General features: G+C 39.4%; 1 protein-coding gene across 2 annotated transcripts in view; it reads left to right on the forward strand.

The window, feature by feature from the left end:
- Positions 1–18,521, forward strand: part of MYLK (myosin light chain kinase) — a 212,455-nt gene that overhangs the window by 183,049 nt on the left and 10,885 nt on the right. For both annotated transcript variants that reach the window (XM_054069442.1, XM_054069443.1), the window contains 5 exons: positions 2,083–2,118; positions 2,217–2,310; positions 3,280–3,483; positions 8,636–8,853; positions 15,512–15,635. In XM_054069442.1, coding sequence (XP_053925417.1) covers positions 2,083–2,118; positions 2,217–2,310; positions 3,280–3,483; positions 8,636–8,853; positions 15,512–15,635 — 676 coding nt within the window. The remainder of the gene's footprint in view (positions 1–2,082; positions 2,119–2,216; positions 2,311–3,279; positions 3,484–8,635; positions 8,854–15,511; positions 15,636–18,521) is intronic.

Below are 18,521 nucleotides of genomic sequence, written 5' to 3' on the forward strand. Positions count from 1 at the left end.
ACCAACAAAAAATAGTTGTTTTGAATGAAAAGAAAATGTATTCTCTCTGCAGGACTATGGGTTGCCTTGGTGCTCTGAATGCCAGGGCTTCTTGATTTCGATTCTTGATACAGGGAGCTAGCAGGGAGAAAGGGCAAGTCATATAAAGCGTGTTTTTTCAAGTGTGTGAATATAACTGGTGCTTTCATTAAAGGGAGTGGAAAATACATGTGTTTGGCACCTCTCAAAGGTAGGACATTAAGCTGCCATCTATGTAAACACTCAGCTGAGTAGCCAGGGATTTTCCATTGCTGCCAGGAAGACTGATTGCGGATTTTCACACTGTGGCGGCCAGTGCCTATTAGCCAGCTCAATATAATTTAAGTGAAGAAACGGAATGGCTAACTTATCACTGTGGGTTTGATGAAAACAACTACTAAAATGAGGTTGCAAGGCACAACAGATTAAGATAGGCATTGCCATGTTTGAGGGAAATTTGATACCACTCTCACTTCTGAGAAAGGTTTTAGCACAGATACTCAGCCCTTACCAAGCTCAGAGATGTTCTGCTTTTCTCATTTAGGCTTTTACTCGTGAACCAAAATGTTTCTAGTTCATGTCTTCAGTATAGTGTCGCTGCAAAACCGGGAACTGACTTCTTTGTCTGATGAGTGTTTGGCAGACATTAACTACTGGCAGCGTGGTTGGGATCAGCTCCCTTTTGCACCCTTAAAAGGGGAGGAAAATGTGATGTGCTTTATGCAAGTGTGGTTTCTAGCTGAGGAAGATCTGAGGACAGCTATCCCACAGCAGAGAGGGCTCGCTTCCCTCCCTGCTCTTCTGGTAGATCGCTGCAAACCAGCTAGTCTGTCCTGGAACATACACGGGTTGTAAATCCAGAGGAAAAAAAAAAGAGGGAAGGGCTTTAGTAACAGATTATATCTACTTGATTGGCTTTGCAGCCTGAATGCAGATGCAGCATTATATGTTGGGTGTGAAAAGGTGATGTCCACGCATTAAACCAGCTATCTGCTCAGCCTCCACCCTCTGTCTGTTGTTTTCTTCTCATCAACTGCATATAAGTCTCTACTCTGAAGCACCTAACAGCATCCAGAATACTGCATTAATATATCGTAACATTAATCTGTTGACACAGTGGGGATAAATCACTTAGTTAGGCTTGCAGTCTACAATGTCAAAGTACAGCTTCAGCAGCTAAAGGGAGAATTGTACAGGTCACTGTGTGACAGCCTTGCAGCTTCTCAAATTACTGGTTATAGCCACAGGTCTTAGGAGCAGCCCAAGCACTGTAAGTAATATATAACAACATTCCTGCTACAACCCCTCTCCCCTCATACCTGTAGGCAACGTAGTGAACAACACACAAACTGGTGTTACTGACAGTTCATGCACATGAAAATTAAAAATTAAAATCCAGACACTTGAGCCACCTCTTACTCTGTCTTATGTCACTGGACTTGCCAATGTCCCTTGCCTGCCTTTGAGTAAGCCTGCAGAACTGAGGACCCGTTTGGACTTCAATGATTTAAAAATTCAGCCGTGCTGAGGAACGGGCAAGCTGTCCAAATTTTCCAGTCTTCTTGAGTCTGAAAAATTCGTCTGGATGCTTTGCAGGAAATATTCTCACATATGAACTTGCTTTACTTTTTGCTTTGCAATCCCAAAACTGTATAGAAAAGCCAGAAAAGCATTTGTCATTGGACCAGAGTTGTATTTATTGATTTTAATATTTTTAATTTTCTATTTTGCTAAGGCATTCCTAAAGCTATTTATTTGATGACTTTGAACTGGTTCAGTATGCTGATATTTCTAGTAAGCAGGTAAAATGGACAAGTACTGCAAAATACATGATCTTGATTTGTTAAGATATACAGTGACCAGATTGTGATTGTGTAGTCAATGGGCATGTGGAAGTGGTGAAGAGATTTTAATTATGAAGTTAATGCAGAAACTCCCTGACTGCTTATTGCTGTTTAGACATAGGGTCTACTAGTTGCCAGTGTTACTGGGAATAATTTACTTACTTATGTAAGTACGTATCCTATGTATTAACTTATTAATGTCTTTTTATTTTCATCATAGAACTTAAAGAGGATGAAGTGGAGCTATCTGATGATGGTAAGAAGTTCATATTTTAATCAGGACAAATGCAAAGCTGTCTTTTTAATTAATGTTTTATGAAGGTTTTAATCATGGTCCTTAATACTTATTTGTAGAAGGGAAAGAAACAGAGGTCGAGTATCGGACGGTTACTATCAACACGGAACAAAAAGTTTCAGATGTTTATAATATTGAAGAAAGACTGGGATCGTAAGTCCTACATTGTGCTTTTGAATCACGTGCATTGATTCTTTGACAGTATCTTGCACTTTCAACATTCCAGATGGGTTGCAGTAAAAATAGATTTTAGCATATGTTGGCCCCCACTCCGTAAAGATCCTTTATTCCTATTAATTAATCATTTTAAATAGGCAGGCACAACTTGCATTTCTGGCAAGGAAAATGCAGTCCACAGATGAATAAAGCTGGAAGATGCACTCATTGTTCAGTGTTCTAAAAGCTAGCCAAAAAAAAAAAGGTACACGTTGTGTACTTGCATTTCCATTATATCCATTAGTGGTAATAAGATTATCCTGCCCACAGGCTAAAATCTCTGTTGACAGCGGTCATAATCCCAAGAGCAGTAATAGTATTGCTCAGTGAAGGTCAGTGATTAGCTTGGCTGTGTTTCTCAGTGCTCAAACTCATGGTTATGTGAATTGCATGCCATGATAATCTTTCAGCAATTTGTGCTGCTGGTGGTGCCGAAAGCCAGGGGATTCTGTATGCTACAATTAACAAATCTTGCTAAGTGTGTTGTAGAGGTAGAATTGTACTATGCAAAATAATAGTATCAAAGCCTCTAGCATTCAGATTCTGATTTCACGTATATCCTATACCTGAGATGTTTCCTGTCTGCTGTCCCTTCAGAGGTGCATGACCTGTAGAAAACTATGTGCAGAAAAACTTGAGTCACACGAATTAATGACTGATGGGAGTCTATTCTTTTAAATCCTCATATAAAAATTGCTAGTTGCAATAGTGAATTATCTCTAAATGTGGTGCTCACGCAAAAGCTCGTGCAGATTACTCCGCACAAAATCAGTACAGAACAGTATTTTTTATGAAGACATTATTATTTCAGAATGGAGTGGTTGAGCCAGAATATTTAGTAAAATGTTGTTCGTGGTGGCCCATACGTTGCAAAAATGTTTTATGGAAATAGTTATGTATTTTCAGGGGGAAATTTGGACAAGTCTTTAGGCTTGTTGAAAAGAAGAATGGAAAAGTTTGGGCAGGAAAATTTTTCAAAGCATATTCTGCTAAGGAAAAGGAAAACATAAGGGATGAAATCAGCATCATGAACTGTCTACATCATCCAAAACTTGTCCAATGTGTAGATGCCTTCGAAGAAAAAGCCAACATCGTTATGGTCTTGGAAATGTAAGTATAAAGCAGATCACACTAACAAAGCTAATAATATTGAAAATAATTGTGCGTACGAACGTAGCAACTTACGCAGACATGAGACTGGCAGAAGTTTCATCATCTGCAGGGCCTGCACAGTTTTCACATCTTGCAGGTTTTTCCAATTATTTATCCAACTGTTTTAAACTGTGTAAGTCGTCGATCTGTGTTGTGTCTTTTAAAAATCAGTGAAGATGTCTTACAGTCTTTATTGTCTAGTTTGTTTGTTTTTTAATTGAGTACCCGTGCTGATATTTTCTGCAGCTCTCTTTTATTGCCAGTCGGGAGGGGAGAGAAAAAAATTACCTGCAATTTGGGCTTGCATTTAAAACCAAAAACATACTCAAGAAGAAGGAAAAAAAAAATCTTCAGTCAGTTCTAAACAAGTATTGAAGAAGCTTATGTCAAACCACTGACACACTGATCAGCTTGCAGAAAATTGAACTTTGATGCAGAACAGATAGATAGTAGGAGAGGAAGACATGCTTGAGAATGTAAACATCTAAGCTACATTTGAACAAAATTGTTGAATTTCCATGGAAAATTCACCCGGACAAATTTATAGAATCCAAGAGGTATTTGGAACACTTCAATTTTCATCAAGTGCTATGTTCCTGCTTTTATATTTTTAAGAGACAAAGGAGTAGTCTGTTGTGGTTTTCCTGCAACAACATAAATACTTTGATTGCAAAACATTTATTTATAACAAGGCAGTGCTGTCTGAAAAATCTCCATAGGTGGACACGACGAATATTCTAGATCTGGATCAGCAGAGGCAGAAAGATTGGCTACACTGACTGTTCCCCCCAAAAAACCTAATTAAACATTAATTAATCTGCCCCTAATGTCAACACAGATTCTCCATGTGGTCTAGGTGTAGCAGTTGTTGTAAAAATTAATTTCTCCTTTACTTGAAAGTTAAGGCATTCTTCATCCAAATCCATACAGTTAAATCAAGCTGAATTTGAAGACAGCCTATGTTGCTGCCCTGTTCTTGCTAAGAAAGATAGCAACACCTAGTTTTACCTGCCAGAAGTTGTCCACCTTGAGCTACTTAGGCCACACCACTGTGGGAAATAGCAGAAAAGCGCCACAAAACACTACTGTAAAGCATCTCGCAGGGCTGTGACTTTGCAATCTTTATGCTGAAAGATACTAGATATTTACTTCTAGAAAAAAAAAGAAGGTTCAGAACTTGTTCATGTGCCAGAATTCATTATAAGAAAAGAATCTGCACAGCATGGTATGAAAGTAATGGTCAGATGTCAAAAAAAAATAAATAATGACCGACATGACAAGCGTTTACATCATCTGTAATGCACCTGCTTAGCGTGAATCCCGTACTTGTGGCAGTAGAAGCTGGAAAGAAAATGAACTGTTGATCTGTGCTGATTTTTTCCCAAAAAGTTACATCAGTCACTGTTCTGTTGCCACATCTACTTCACGTGCTGCCTGCTGCAAGGAGGAGAAGCGGGTTTTTTGCTGGCAGGACATGCTGAATAAGATATCAGTTGTTAGAAGCAAGAGAGACTATACGTCTACTTTGCTTGCTTGGCACTTACCGAGATGATGTGCAAACTGTTATTGCACTCGCATATTTCAGAGCCTGGATCTCCATTATACAACCTTGGAACTTATGTGCAAGAAGGTGTTTTTATTTTTAGATTCAGCAGTTGAGCTGATGGGAAGGGAAGGGAGCCCTACTTAGCCTGGAATTGGGAGCTGGCAGACCTAATGGAAAACAAGGAAATGTATAAAGAGTTTTGAATAGCATCTGCCTTTACACTCCATTAGTTCCCCCTGACAACAAAGGGGGGTTACTTTTTAAAAATTTAGAACAGTACAATCAAATGTATAGTAGTTTTGTTAACGAGCCTAATTAGGAGGTGATTTCATTTTGGTGTGTCCACCGTTTCTGGCTTTTGAGCCCACTAAATGAAATGTCCATAGTGTTGAGAGCCACAGCAGGAGGGGTTCTTAAAGCAGCAGGCAGTAGCAGTCTCTCCCTTTTGCTCTGGGCAATGAGATGCTTGTGTGACTCCTTCATGACTTGGAGCCCCTATACAGTCACGTTACTCAGCTGACAGTCCCACCGTGGCAACTGCACCAGTATTGCTAGAGAGCCGCGGAGGGATCATTCCTGGTTTATCAATGAAGCTAAGGTTTCCTTGCATATCAAAGAAGTTGTGCAAAATGCCTAAAAAAATTTAGTATCCAAGCTGTTCTCTTCATTCCCATCAGAGTCTAAATATGTGGGTTTCAAATAAATCAATCTCACCTCTCATCAGTCTCCTTTTAAACCAGATGTTAACAGTGACTGGAATTTAGCAGCTCGCCCTCCATTCAAATTGGCACTATTGATGAGGAGCACCTTTGAATTTTTCTTGCTAATATTCATCCTAAATTTTCCATTTTAATTTTATTTCCATAACTTTTTCAACTTCACCCTTTTGTCACACCACTATTTCACAGGGTTTGATTCTGTATTTATAATATAAATTCAGAATTTTTAAAATCACTGTAATGATTCAAATCACTTGATGTTCTTTTCCCTGCAAATCCTCCCATCTGCCATTTGCCAGAAGTCAGGTGTAAATCCATCTCCTTTTCAGGCATATAGATGTCCTGGTTCCACAATAAGAGTCTCAGTAGAAAAAGAATAACTGAAAAATAGTAGCATGTTGTGAATGGCATTCAGTACTGACAGCGAAGTGACTTAAAGTTTTTACATATTTCAGATAGTTTATTTTGTCATAGATCAGAACATTATTGTTCTGCAGATTAAGTTTATTAAAGCAAACTTTCACCAATAAACTCCATTAATTTGCTGTGATTTAAGTTGACATAAGTCACTAAGTTTTTCTCTTTTGTTCTCAAAGGGAGATTCATTAAAATGCAGTCGAGTATTTGCCTGGGCAGCTCCCAGATGGAGTCTTCTCACTGTTTTTCCATGACCAAAACCTTATGATAAAGTATTTTAAGAATGTGTAATCTGTGACTCTATAGACAGGGATATTTTCCTCTGTGACCTCATCTAGAGAAGACTGAAAAGAGGAGAAACCAGAAAAGAACGAGAGATTTAGATTCTGTAATCTAGGATCTGTAGAACCTGATGTGCATTGGTTCAACTCAGCTTCCTAACCTGGCAAAAATTAAACTGGATTTGGCTCAAGACACAGATGCAAATAAATGCATTCTATAAATGCAATTGCAGCTTCATCCAGTGGCGTTACCAGAGTGTCTAGAGGTGTCAGGGTAAAACCAGCATACAGATGCAATAACCGTACTTAATTTCCAAATCATATGCTAAAAAGTAGTGCTTGAGACAATGGTATGGTGCCTGAAAACTTTTCACTTTAAGGGTCTGAAGAGTATGGCACTTGTATAGTAAAAAAAAATTATCATCTGTGTCAAATGGTCAAAAAAAAAACAAGTAGTATTTTTTAGTATTAGGATAGTTAACACTTGGAATTTCAGAGTGTTCCAGATATAAAAATTTTGCACACAGATGTTCTCATAAACACCTCCGTACTGGTTAATGTCTTAGTGAGGTAACAAGATACGAGATCCTCAACTGACCAAAGTGGTTTATTGAAAAGCTCTAGCTATTATTATTGACTTTATGTTATGAACATGCTGTAATACAATGTAAGCTCTCAGGTTGTCGAGCATATGCTGTTCTTACTATTTTCATGTTAATAGGAAAGTGCAGTAGCATTTCTAATTATACTATATATAATTATACATATTCTATTATCGTTAAATTAAATAAAAATTTAAAAGTATAATATATTAATATAACATATATAAAATATATATTTTCTGAAATCTTATAGCCAAAGCAACAAATGTGGTCAGAATACCAGATATTTCAATTTCAATTTAATACATGAGGGATATAATCATATATCTGACAACCTGCAAATACTGCAAGGCCAGTTTTCAGTTGTATATTTTTTCTGTAACTGAAATGTGCAATTACATTCAGCAATAAGCATGAATACTGCAAAATATTAAGCCATATAAAGGCTATCGGGCATTTAATTTAGAACAGATTTCTCACAGCTAAGCTACTTTTCCATTTGCTCCTTTCTTTATGGGTCATTCACCCATTGCATGCAAAAAAAAGTATTTCCCACCTTTGGATGTAAAGCAGATAAACCAGTTGAGTTATTAGTCAGAATTTAAAAAAAAGCAACAAAAAAACAACAACAAAAAACAAACAAACAAAAAAAAAACACCAAACCAAACTACAACTTAAATTTTGCTTTATTAAATCTAGGTTAAAAATGTCCCACTTTAGTTCCACAAGCAGTTCAATCCAGGATATTCTGTCCTGGAAAGACCAATCATTTCACATCTTAAATAAGCATAGAAATGGAATTGACCTACAAAGTGTGATGATGGCTCAGCTAAAAATATCAGCACTGAAAGAGTTGTGGATTATATCCTTGTCCTGTCATACCTAAGGAGGCAATTCGCTCTGAGCTCACTTGGGTCAGTAATTTACCCTTCGAGCTTTACATTCCAGTTAACCATATCATTTGAAGTCTTCCTTCTTCTGCCTTTCTTTGTCACACTCAATCCTCTTCCTAAATTTTTGCTAATCTGCTAGAAGTTTTATCCTCTTTTCCTGGGGCTTATCCCATGTATTTTAGTTTTCTTTTTTTCTAAATTATTTTATCTGCACTTGTGTAGCGATGGAGCATCGGACGGAAGGAAGCAGTGAGAAATATGAGCTCAGAGTCTGGAGAGGTGTTATAAACACACGCCAGTGGGGTGACAATCACATGGTGTACACTTTACTGCCAGCTGCAGGTGACTGAATCCTAAAGACAGGATCTAAATCCAGCTGCATCACTGCTGCCTGGGATAACAGTATGAAAGTTTCACAGTTCTAACCTAGGAAAGAGATTCAGAAAAAAATCTATTGATTTATAGCGCAAACAAGAGGCGATTCTTCCTATGTGTTCCTTGTGTCTATGGAAAATGCCATTACAAAACATAGATTGCATCCTGAAGTGATTATTGCAAGCTTGAACCATCTGTATTTGCATAAAGGAATGATTACTCCCAAAATGAAAAAGCTGCAGAAGTCCTCTTTTTTTTTTTATTCTGTCTTTCATAGGGTTTCCGGAGGAGAGCTCTTTGAACGAATCATTGATGAAGACTTTGAACTGACAGAGAGAGAGTGCATTAAATACATGAAACAGATTTCAGAAGGAGTTCAGTACATCCATCAGCAGGGTATTGTCCACTTGGATTTGAAGCCAGAAAATATTATGTGTGTCAACAAGACTGGTACAAGTATCAAACTCATTGATTTTGGACTTGCAAGAAGATTAGGTAATGACTTTTCCACCTATTTTAGTATGACATGGGGAACAGGGCAGGACAGGCAGTAATTCGTACTTACTCTTATGTTCTTTCATGTATGAAGAGTAAATAGATGTGTTTCATATAAATAGTTCTGGTTTCAAGAAAACTAGAAAAGGGGAAAATAAGACATTCAAGAGTGAGAGCAGGGCACCTCATCTTCAAGAGGAGTTTGCATAAACACTAATTCTCAAACTGTAAAAAACTGAGCAAAACTTTGATCTTCATGAATACTAGAAATCATTGAACCTTTTGTCACAGCAGGAGTGAAGTTCTAAAAGACTTTCAACTATGGATGATTCCATTCAATTTACACTTCCCCATTACTTTTATCACTGCTTACCCTAAATGGCAGGATATTGTTGTACATATTAAACGTGGAGGGAATACTATAAAGAACTGTGTTTTGGTCATCTTCAAAATTATTAATAAATAGAACTGCTTAGAAATAATGCCATGGGGCTGGGGGAAGTAAATAAAGTTCCATTTGACAAGCTTCTCTGATTCCTAAGCTGTTTTCAGCTGCTTCCAATTGTTCATTGCAGACTAAGCTTTCCAGCATGCTCTGCCATTTGAAAGGCAAAGACTCTGGAGGGTTCTTGTCTTCATATTGCTCAGTGTTAATTCAGATCTAAGAAGCAGCCTTCCAGTTGTGTTTGTTAGTTTTAAACAATACCAACATTGCATATTGATCTTTCTAATCTTGTACTTCCACAAGAGAAAAAAAAAATCATTCCAGGAATTAAAAGGACCTAAAATACTCACTGAACCAGTTATACTGGGAGAACTGAGATCTGTGGCTCTTCTGCCATTAAATTGATTGGGACAATTCATATGAATTGCTGCTTTCTATATAAAGCGGCCCACTTAGCAGTAATCTCTTGCCTTTCCTCTTTAAACAAAATTATGTTTAATTCTTATTAAAAAATAGAACAATTATTTTTGAGTAAAGTTTGCAATTACAACCTTCTTGTTTTTGTTATCTGCCTGCATGCTGCTCATCCTACCTCTTCTGAAGCTTAAGTAACAGGCTACTTCATACCCAAGAATATAATTTTACTAAAGCAAACAAAAAAAAACGATGTGTTGAGTGAATAGGGGAAAAGAAATCTGCTTTTCAAATATTTAGATGATGTTCAATTCCAAAAGGGTATTACATGAATCTTGGTCACATGGACGCTGTGAACTCGGAGATAAGGCATTTACTTCATTCATTAAATAAAGATACCACTGCCATTTATATTCCTTCACCAGTATGGAGCCAGTAGTTTTCTGGAAGTATGAACTGGATATTATTCTTATTGAGGAAACAGGTGAACTGGTAACTAATTAGCAGTGCTGAAGTTTTTGTTGTCAGAAGTGTGAGAAAGACTTCATCCCATGACCTTCCAGCTGTCAGCCTGAAAACTATAAATTTACTGTGGAAGTGAGTGGATTTCATCAACAAGACATATAATGTAATGAATGGCCTTTATACAGAAGTTTCTTCAATTACCTTAAAAATAATTCAAACCACAGTCAAATTCACATTTAGCAAAAGGAAGATCCTATTTTCCGTAGACTGTTCATATCCATCAGCCTTTCCATTTTTCTGTTAATCTTGTGGCATCGCTGTATATCACACAGCTGACACTCGCTTGTGAACTGCTGCAGTCATGCTATATTTAGTAAATCTCTAACCTATATGTAACTTCTTGATATAGAAGGATGAGAGCTATAGGCACTGACACTGATTTTGATTTTACAATACTGTATATTCGTTTGGCTTAATATGTTGCTAATTCTTGAAAAGTTAACGTGATAGGTATTTGCTGTTTCTTCCATCAGACTGCTGTCTTGGATAATCCAGCGTGTGTGGCATTTCCCTAGGAAAAGTGTCCTCCTGTTCCATGCTCATAAAGCAAAAGCACTGTGTTAATCACAAAGATATTTGTAGCATGGAGTTGTTCTCCAAAAGTAGAAAACAATTTTTCTGTCTCATTTTCTTACAAAAATTGCTAAAACCACTTTTCACTAAGTACCCACTTCTTACCCATTGTCTTATGCGGGGCACTGAGTGCATGTTCCTCCACTTGTGTTCCTTCAAGCCTTCTGATTTTGAAATCGGCTGTCAAATTCACTCTGACGGATGGGGGATTGGAACCCTCATACCATGGTCCTGACTCTGATTGAGCAGTAACCGCTCAGCCGAGAGACTGCTGAAGGAAGGCTGATTTTGCACTTAACCTTCTCAGATGTACTTTTAACTTTCTGTTACTAGCGCAGACTAATGCCTCTAAATATTCAGACTTTCAAGCACTTCTAAAGAAATTACGATCAGATCCTTCTGCAGTCATTTTCTGCAGCTAATTAGTTCTCTTACACTGGCAGGAAATACCAAAGCCACAGTGGATATTTTCCTGACCTTTTTTGGTGTGCTGAGGAACACATGTACAAAATTGTTTAGGATAAACTTCTTGAGGAGAAAAGAGAATGGGATTTGAGTACTGTAAAGATTTTCTTTTAATCAGTTGATTATACACAGTGTCAGCAACAGTTTCCATCTAGCTTGTCAGCTTTCTATCTGAACTAAGGAATATCCAAACACAGATCCTACTTGTGTACTAAGCTTGTAAACAGCTGAGTAAAGATTTGATATATTATTGCATAGAAAAGGTCCTTTCCTTTCCTTTCCTTTCCTTTCCTTTCCTTTCCTTTCCTTTCCTTTCCTTTCCTTTCCTTTCCTTTCCTTTCCTTTCCTTTCCTTTCCTTTCCTTTCCTTTCCTTTCCTTTCCTTTCCTTTCCTTTCCTTTCCTTTCCTTTCCTTTCCTTTCCTTTCCTTTCCTTTCCTCTCCTCTCCTCTCCTCTCCTCTCCTCTCCTCTCCTCTCCTCTCCTCTCCTCTCCTCTCCTCTCCTCTCCTCTCCTCTCCTCTCCTCTCCTCTCCTCTCCTCTCCTCTCCTCTCCTCTCCTCTCCTCTCCTCTCCTCTCCTCTCCTCTCCTCTCCTCTCCTCTCCTCTCCTCTCCTCTCCTCTCCTCTCCTCTCCTCTCCTCTCCTCTCCTCTCCTCTCCTCTCCTCTCCTCTCCTCTCCTCTCCTCTCCTCTCCTCTCCTCTCCTCTCCTCTCCTCTCCTCTCCTCTCCTCTCCTCTCCTCTCCTCTCCTCTCCTCTCCTCTCCTCTCCTCTCCTCTCCTCTCCTCTCCTCTCCTCTCCTCTCCTCTCCTCTCCTCTCCTCTCCGAAAATGCTGTAGCAGTTGTTTCACACTCAAATGTTTCCACTGAAATTCCATGTTTTCAAAAAAAAGCGTTTCTCTGCCCTATGGGCAGCACGTTTTGTACAGCAGCCTTCTGCATACACAGTGGCTCGTGGTAGTTTACACAGTGCATGGAAAAGCCTCCAAACTTGGATGTGAAAATCTGAGCCTGAGATTTGGATGATCATGGTGAAGCTTTTAGAAAATAGATTCTTTGTGACAATTTCAGTAATTTTTTATAAGGACAGCTGGAGAAAAATGTAGGTGTTGATCTTACAAAGAAGGCAAATGGGAAAGCAGCTTTCATTGACTCCTCATTGCCACTGTGGAGAAGACATTGCCCTTTTTTTAGACTAAGCCAGTTTAGACTGGATGTTAAGAAAAGGATCCTGCCTTTGGGATAATAAAACTCTGGTTACATGAGCACAGAGTTACCTCTATGGCCTTGTCTTTTGAATGTGCTTTTTAAATGTGAGTCAGACACCTGGCAGGAAGGTGTTGATTTTGGTAAAGTGGCATAGGAGGATCTAGGTGATTTCCTGAGGCTGCTCTCGGGCGTTCTCCTGGCTGTTTCTGTCTCTAGAAATGGGTACTGTCTGCATGGAGGTCTCTCTGAAAGCAGAGATAATACATGAAAATGAGATTTCTGCAGTTTATTTACTATCACCACACCTGAGCATAGCAAAAAGGGTTTCACAGCACTTAAAATGGGAAACTGGCACAACAGGAAGCGAATTACTGTTGTAGTGCTTAGAAGTTGCCACAGGCATACTGTTGGATCGCTAGGAAAGTTGTTAGCCCCATATATCCTTCAATTTTCATTTGGTAAATTGGGGTGTGGTAAAATTCATTTGGTAAATTGGTGTAAACTGTAGGTGTGGAGTCAGTGCTGGGATGAACTTTTATGTTGCAAAACTTAGTAGAGGAAGTTCTGGTAAATAAAAATATTCTATGAAGATTCAGTGTTGCAGATAAGTAGCTTCTCTTGTAGTCGTCTCAAAACTTTGATCTGCTGTTGACGGGTATTAAGCTTTTCTCTTGATAATAGAGTTGCAAATATCTGTCTATGTGGTAACCTTAACAGCCAGGATTGGAATCTGTTACATCTGTTTTTCTTCCCATTCATATGTGTTTCGTTTAGACAGTAATCTCTTTGAGAGACGGATGGTGCCTCACTATATCGTTCTACTGTGCCTAATCTGGATACTGCTCTTGCATGAAAGATAAACATAATGCAATTAATCTTATTTAAGGCAAATACTGATTGTTCAGGAACATGTGCAGACTGGACAAGACTTTCTCAACCTAAATTGGATTCTGCTTCAGAAACTGTCAGCCTCTGGCCTGGACAAGCGCACACTCTCCTGGGTTGAAAACTGGTTGGATGGCCGGGCCCAGAGAGTGATGGTCAATGGAGTTAACTCCATCTGGAGGCCAGTCACAAGTGGGGTTCCTCAGGGCTCGGTACTGGGTCCAGCTCTGTTCAATGTCTTTATCAATGACCTGGACGAGGGGATCGAATGCATCTTAAGTAAGTTTGCAGACAACACTAAGCGAGGTGGAAGTGTGGATCTGCTGGAGGGTAGGGAGGCTCTGCAAAGGGATCTGAATAGGCTGTACCGCTGGGATGAGACCAATGGCATGAGGTTTAACGAGGCCAAATGCCGGGTCCTGCACTTGGGTAGGGCACAACAACCCTGTGCAGCTACAGACTAGGAGAAGAGTGGCTGGAAAGCTTCCCGGAGGAGAAGGACCTGGGGGTAATGGTTGACAGCTGACTGAGGGACCTGGGGTTGTTTAGCCTGGAGAAGAGGAGGCTGAGGGGAGACCTTATTGCTCTCTGCAAGTATCTGAAAGGAGGTTGTAGAGAGGAGGGAGCTGGCCTCTTCTCCCAAGTGACAGAGGACAGGACAAGGGGGAATGGCCTGAAGCTGTGCCAGGGGAGGTTCAGACTTGGTATCAGAAAAAACTTCTTCTCAGAAAGGGTCATTGGGCACCGGCAGAGGCTGCCCAGGGAGGTGCTGGAGTAACCATCCCTGGAGGTATTTAAAAGACAGGTGGATGAGATGCCTGGGGGCATGGTTGAGTGTTTGATAGGAATGGTTGGACTCGATGATCCTGGAGATCTTTTCCAACCTAGTGATTCTGTGATTCTGTAAATGCAACCCTGTTTCAATTTATTTCCTTATATTTTTATACTCTTCTAATACAATTTTTTTTTATGGGGATTGTTGGGGTCTTTTAGCCCTAGTCCCAAATGTATTCCTTAGTTTCCTTCTTTGCTGACCTTGCTTATTCTTTTCCTCTTCTTCCCATCCTATTTGAAATGAGCATCAATGCAAATGAGCCCATTGAGATTTGTCCAGTGTTTTCTATGCAAATTACTTGTGTTTCACACTCTTATCAGACGTCAGACATATCACTCATAGTTGCACACTGGCAGCATGAACTGGCAATGCTAGGTCCTGAATAGGGTGTTATTCAACCTTTGTACCTGTATTTTCCAGTAGAGCAATACTGGTGGGCCAGCACAAGAAAGATGAAAAGCAGTTCATGAATCCTATGACTTCATTCTTAGAGTTCGTACCTCTAGCAGTAGCTTAATGGTAGATCATTTTAAAAGCGTCCACATCGTGTTTAAACACAGACAAATGCAGGACGCCTGTGCTACAGACCAGTTAAATAGAAGTGTGGAGTGGCAGCTGACGACTAGGCATTTGTCTCCATTCACGACTTTGGAGCTCCACAGGTACGCGTGTAAGCAAGATTGGTTTTGAAAGCAGGCTTAAACCCAGTTTTACTGATAACGTTTCACCACCAACCGGTGTCATTAAAAATTTCAGAGACATGCAACCCAGTATTGATTTTATGTCCTGTTTAAACTATAAAAATTGTGTTGGATTAAAATAGTTATTTCTACTTATTATAACTGTATCACTACTCTTTCTCTTTACAGTAGAATCCCCAAGCAGCTCTCTGGGCTTTGATGTATCTTAGATAATTTGTGAAAACTTCAAGATGTCTCTAACACTAGAATCCTGAAGTCTTCTTGTGCGACTGCTAATGATATAGGTTCAAACACTTTTGTACTTCAGGACATCCAAATCTGAATTAAATACTAAAAGTTCTCTTTCTGAGACTCCGTCTTGTGGAAACTCCTTGCAATAGGAACCATCTTACTATGTGCCTTGAAGAGTGCTGTGTGCTTGAGGATGCTTAATAAATAACTCCTTAACAGCTAAGAAAATAGCAGTTCAGGCATTATTTATCTTTTCTGATACAGACCTTTAACAAAATCACAAATATGAGGACAAAACTAGTTTTGTTGTTACTGAGGAATAACTGTTTTTAAAAATCTGCGTGCAGCAGTTAACAGTTTTCTCTTTCATTCTTCACAGAAAACGCGGGTTCTCTGAAAGTTCTCTTTGGGACACCAGAGTTTGTGGCTCCAGAAGTTATAAACTATGAACCTATTGGATATGAAACAGATATGTGGAGTATAGGAGTTATCTGCTACATTTTGTGAGTATCTTTGGTATTCTTAAAACAAATCCTGACCATTGCTGAACATACGAAATTTCCATCAACATCTGAATTCTTATCCAATTTTCAGGCTTTTTTGTATTCTAATTGTCATCTCCAGCACGTTTAATAAAAATTCTCTGTTCTCTCAAGGGCGTGATTGGTAAGCTACAGAACTAGCAGTGCTGGAAATTCAGACATTTAGTGCTGTACTTCTTCCATCATAAACCAGCAATACTCCATCTCATTTAAAAAGACAATGTGACAGTATTATATCGTTAACTTTAAACTATTTTTCCTTCCCAGATGTTAGGGTGAAATGTTTGGGTGTGCACTAATAGCTGGTAATTTCCATTCTTTTTTTTCCCAAGAGAGAAAATTTTTGTGATTTTTTTTTCTTATTCAAATTGCATCACTTGTGGGATAGATGGAAGTATCCCAGTATTACCATATCTGTTCACAGTGTATTTTAGTTAATTACTAAGCACAAAGCACTAGATAGATGCATTTTATAAGCAGCATGGATGAGGCTCTTGGAAGTATTTTAGAGGATGGTTGGCTGCAGCTCTTGGTTATGTATCCAGTATTTGATGTGATATCTAGATGTGATTTGATAGCATGGGATTGTGCACTTCAATGGGTCTACAGAAACATATATGGGAATAGGATGTCCATGCCTTAAATAGCAAGCAATGTTCTTCCAGCAGTGACTATACATATTTGATGCCATATCAACAAATAAATAGAGACGCTCAGTTTGGAGCAGGTTTCTTTCTTCCATGCTCCGGTTTCAATAGCAAGGAAATGGCAGATTGGTTTTGCACTCATTCTTTTATAAGGCTTCTCTCAATACTTTTCTTCTTAAAAGTCCCCTCTGCCCTGGCTGCCGACACCTGGCAGTGCACAGTTGTTTGCCTCATCTTTACTCAGTCTTACTGTGATTTTGCTTGCCTTGTTAGCCTATACTCGTTCACATACCCTTCTCATTTCCAAACTAAGCAATATCATTTTCTTTTTTGTCCTGTGCAAAAGCTACTGCATCAACTCTCCTACTCCCACATAAAAAACTCTGAATGTTTATGTTATCTTCTGTTTCTTATGTGAAGCATGCTACACTCTTCAAGGTCACTTTGCTCTGCCAGTTTATTTACAGGACCTTTATTTTCCATTCACTTCCACCATTTCTTTCTAGATCTTGAAAGCTCGTTTGGCTCTTTCTGTAGTTCAAATAATGTAGACCACACACGCCGTATTCAGATGACAAATCCATTTATTTCTCTAGCTTTATGAGACCTCCTCAGTTACAGAGCACTGGAAGGGCGGTATGGACACTGCCTGCTCTGCCATGGAAAACCCAACCATGTCATTGATGCGGCATTGCCCCCTAGAGGCCTCATATTCCTTAAGGCACAAAGCATTAACTGCGCTGTTACACACACAAATTTGGAGAGTTTAACGTCTTTTGCTGTTATTTGTTATCAAACTAGATGTGAGGTTTTGTGTGTTTGCAGTATATGCAGTGACACGTCAAACAACCGAGGCAAAAATGGGTGATAGCAACTGTGTGTGCTCCTAAGGCGTGCAACCAGGGTACGGTAGGTGCTGGAGAACACTCCTTGTCTAAGCAGATGAGGCAAAGGGAGCAGGTGAAACAGATGGAGAAAAGGTGACATGTCTCCCTGAAGATCGGTCTGCCGGCAGTGGCAGAACTGCTTCTTCCCTGTTTCTCTGTGGCACCAGAAGACAATATATTTAGATGTTGTAACGTTCCGTTGATGGGGCTGGGGTGTGGTAAACACTCGACTCAGATGACCTAATATGCCTTGTGAAATATATTATGAAATTACATGTTTGCTAAGGTGTCTTTAAGCTCATTTAACATCTCATGAGGGGAAAATTGCACTAGCCAAAATTGCATTAACCAAACACAACAAAAATCTTGATGCATAGGTGTTGCCACAATAATGATTAACAGTAATAATCAGCTTTTTTTTTTTCTTGTGAATAAGAATAAATTAATATAAGTTAGGGAAGACCTGTGAGTCATCGCCTGGAGTTTCCTTCTCCACCTCAGAGTGACAAGCTCCTAATCTGTCTTGACTTCTTTAAAGCACAGCTATTTTTGTGGACTCACAACTATGAGCCATTATACAAAATGGACCATCACATCATCATTACAGAATGCAAATAAAAGTCATTGAGAACTGCATCTCTCTTCAGCTGTAGCTCTGCTTTCCTGTTTTGATTGTAAGCTCAGAACTGCCAAATCTCATGCATAAAGTGTAAAACACACCCTTCTGGTGTCTGTCACATACAGTCACTGTGCTTGTAACTTAGCATTTTCATCCCCTCTCCCCTGACGTGGTGAGTGGGGCCAGAAGGAAGAGACTAGAACTGCAGCAGCGCTGCATTTAAGGATGAGTCTTTTACAGGCAGCTGATGGCCCAAAGCTGCTGTGTCCATCATTAGTCCTAAGTGAAGCAGCAGGGAGCAAGCTACTGGATTCACTTGACATAACGCCTCTTTTAAGGTAGGATTCAAGAGTGTTGAGAGACCTGTAACCTGCCTACGAAGAGACTGTTTTTCCATTATATCCTGTACAACAAATACAAAGTGGGTTTAGCAAAGAGCTGCTAAAGATTGATCTCTGTGGGTAAAGGGTCTTCCCTGCAGAAAAATAAATGGGTTGGATGTATTCTCAAGTAGGAAACAGAGTGACAATTCTCCTCCAAAACCCTGCAGCAAAACCTCTCTCCCAGCTTTCTGCTGTGCAGGTGCAAGTACAGACACCGCACTCTCTGTTGGGATGCTGAATCTGTCTTCCTTATGGCATGACTGACTTAATTCCATCCCACAGCTCATGGGTTCCCTTTCCACATTTCTAAG

This window comes from Cuculus canorus, chromosome 6 (genome assembly GCF_017976375.1).
Source record: "Cuculus canorus isolate bCucCan1 chromosome 6, bCucCan1.pri, whole genome shotgun sequence".
Classification (NCBI taxonomy): domain Eukaryota; kingdom Metazoa; phylum Chordata; class Aves; order Cuculiformes; family Cuculidae; genus Cuculus; species Cuculus canorus.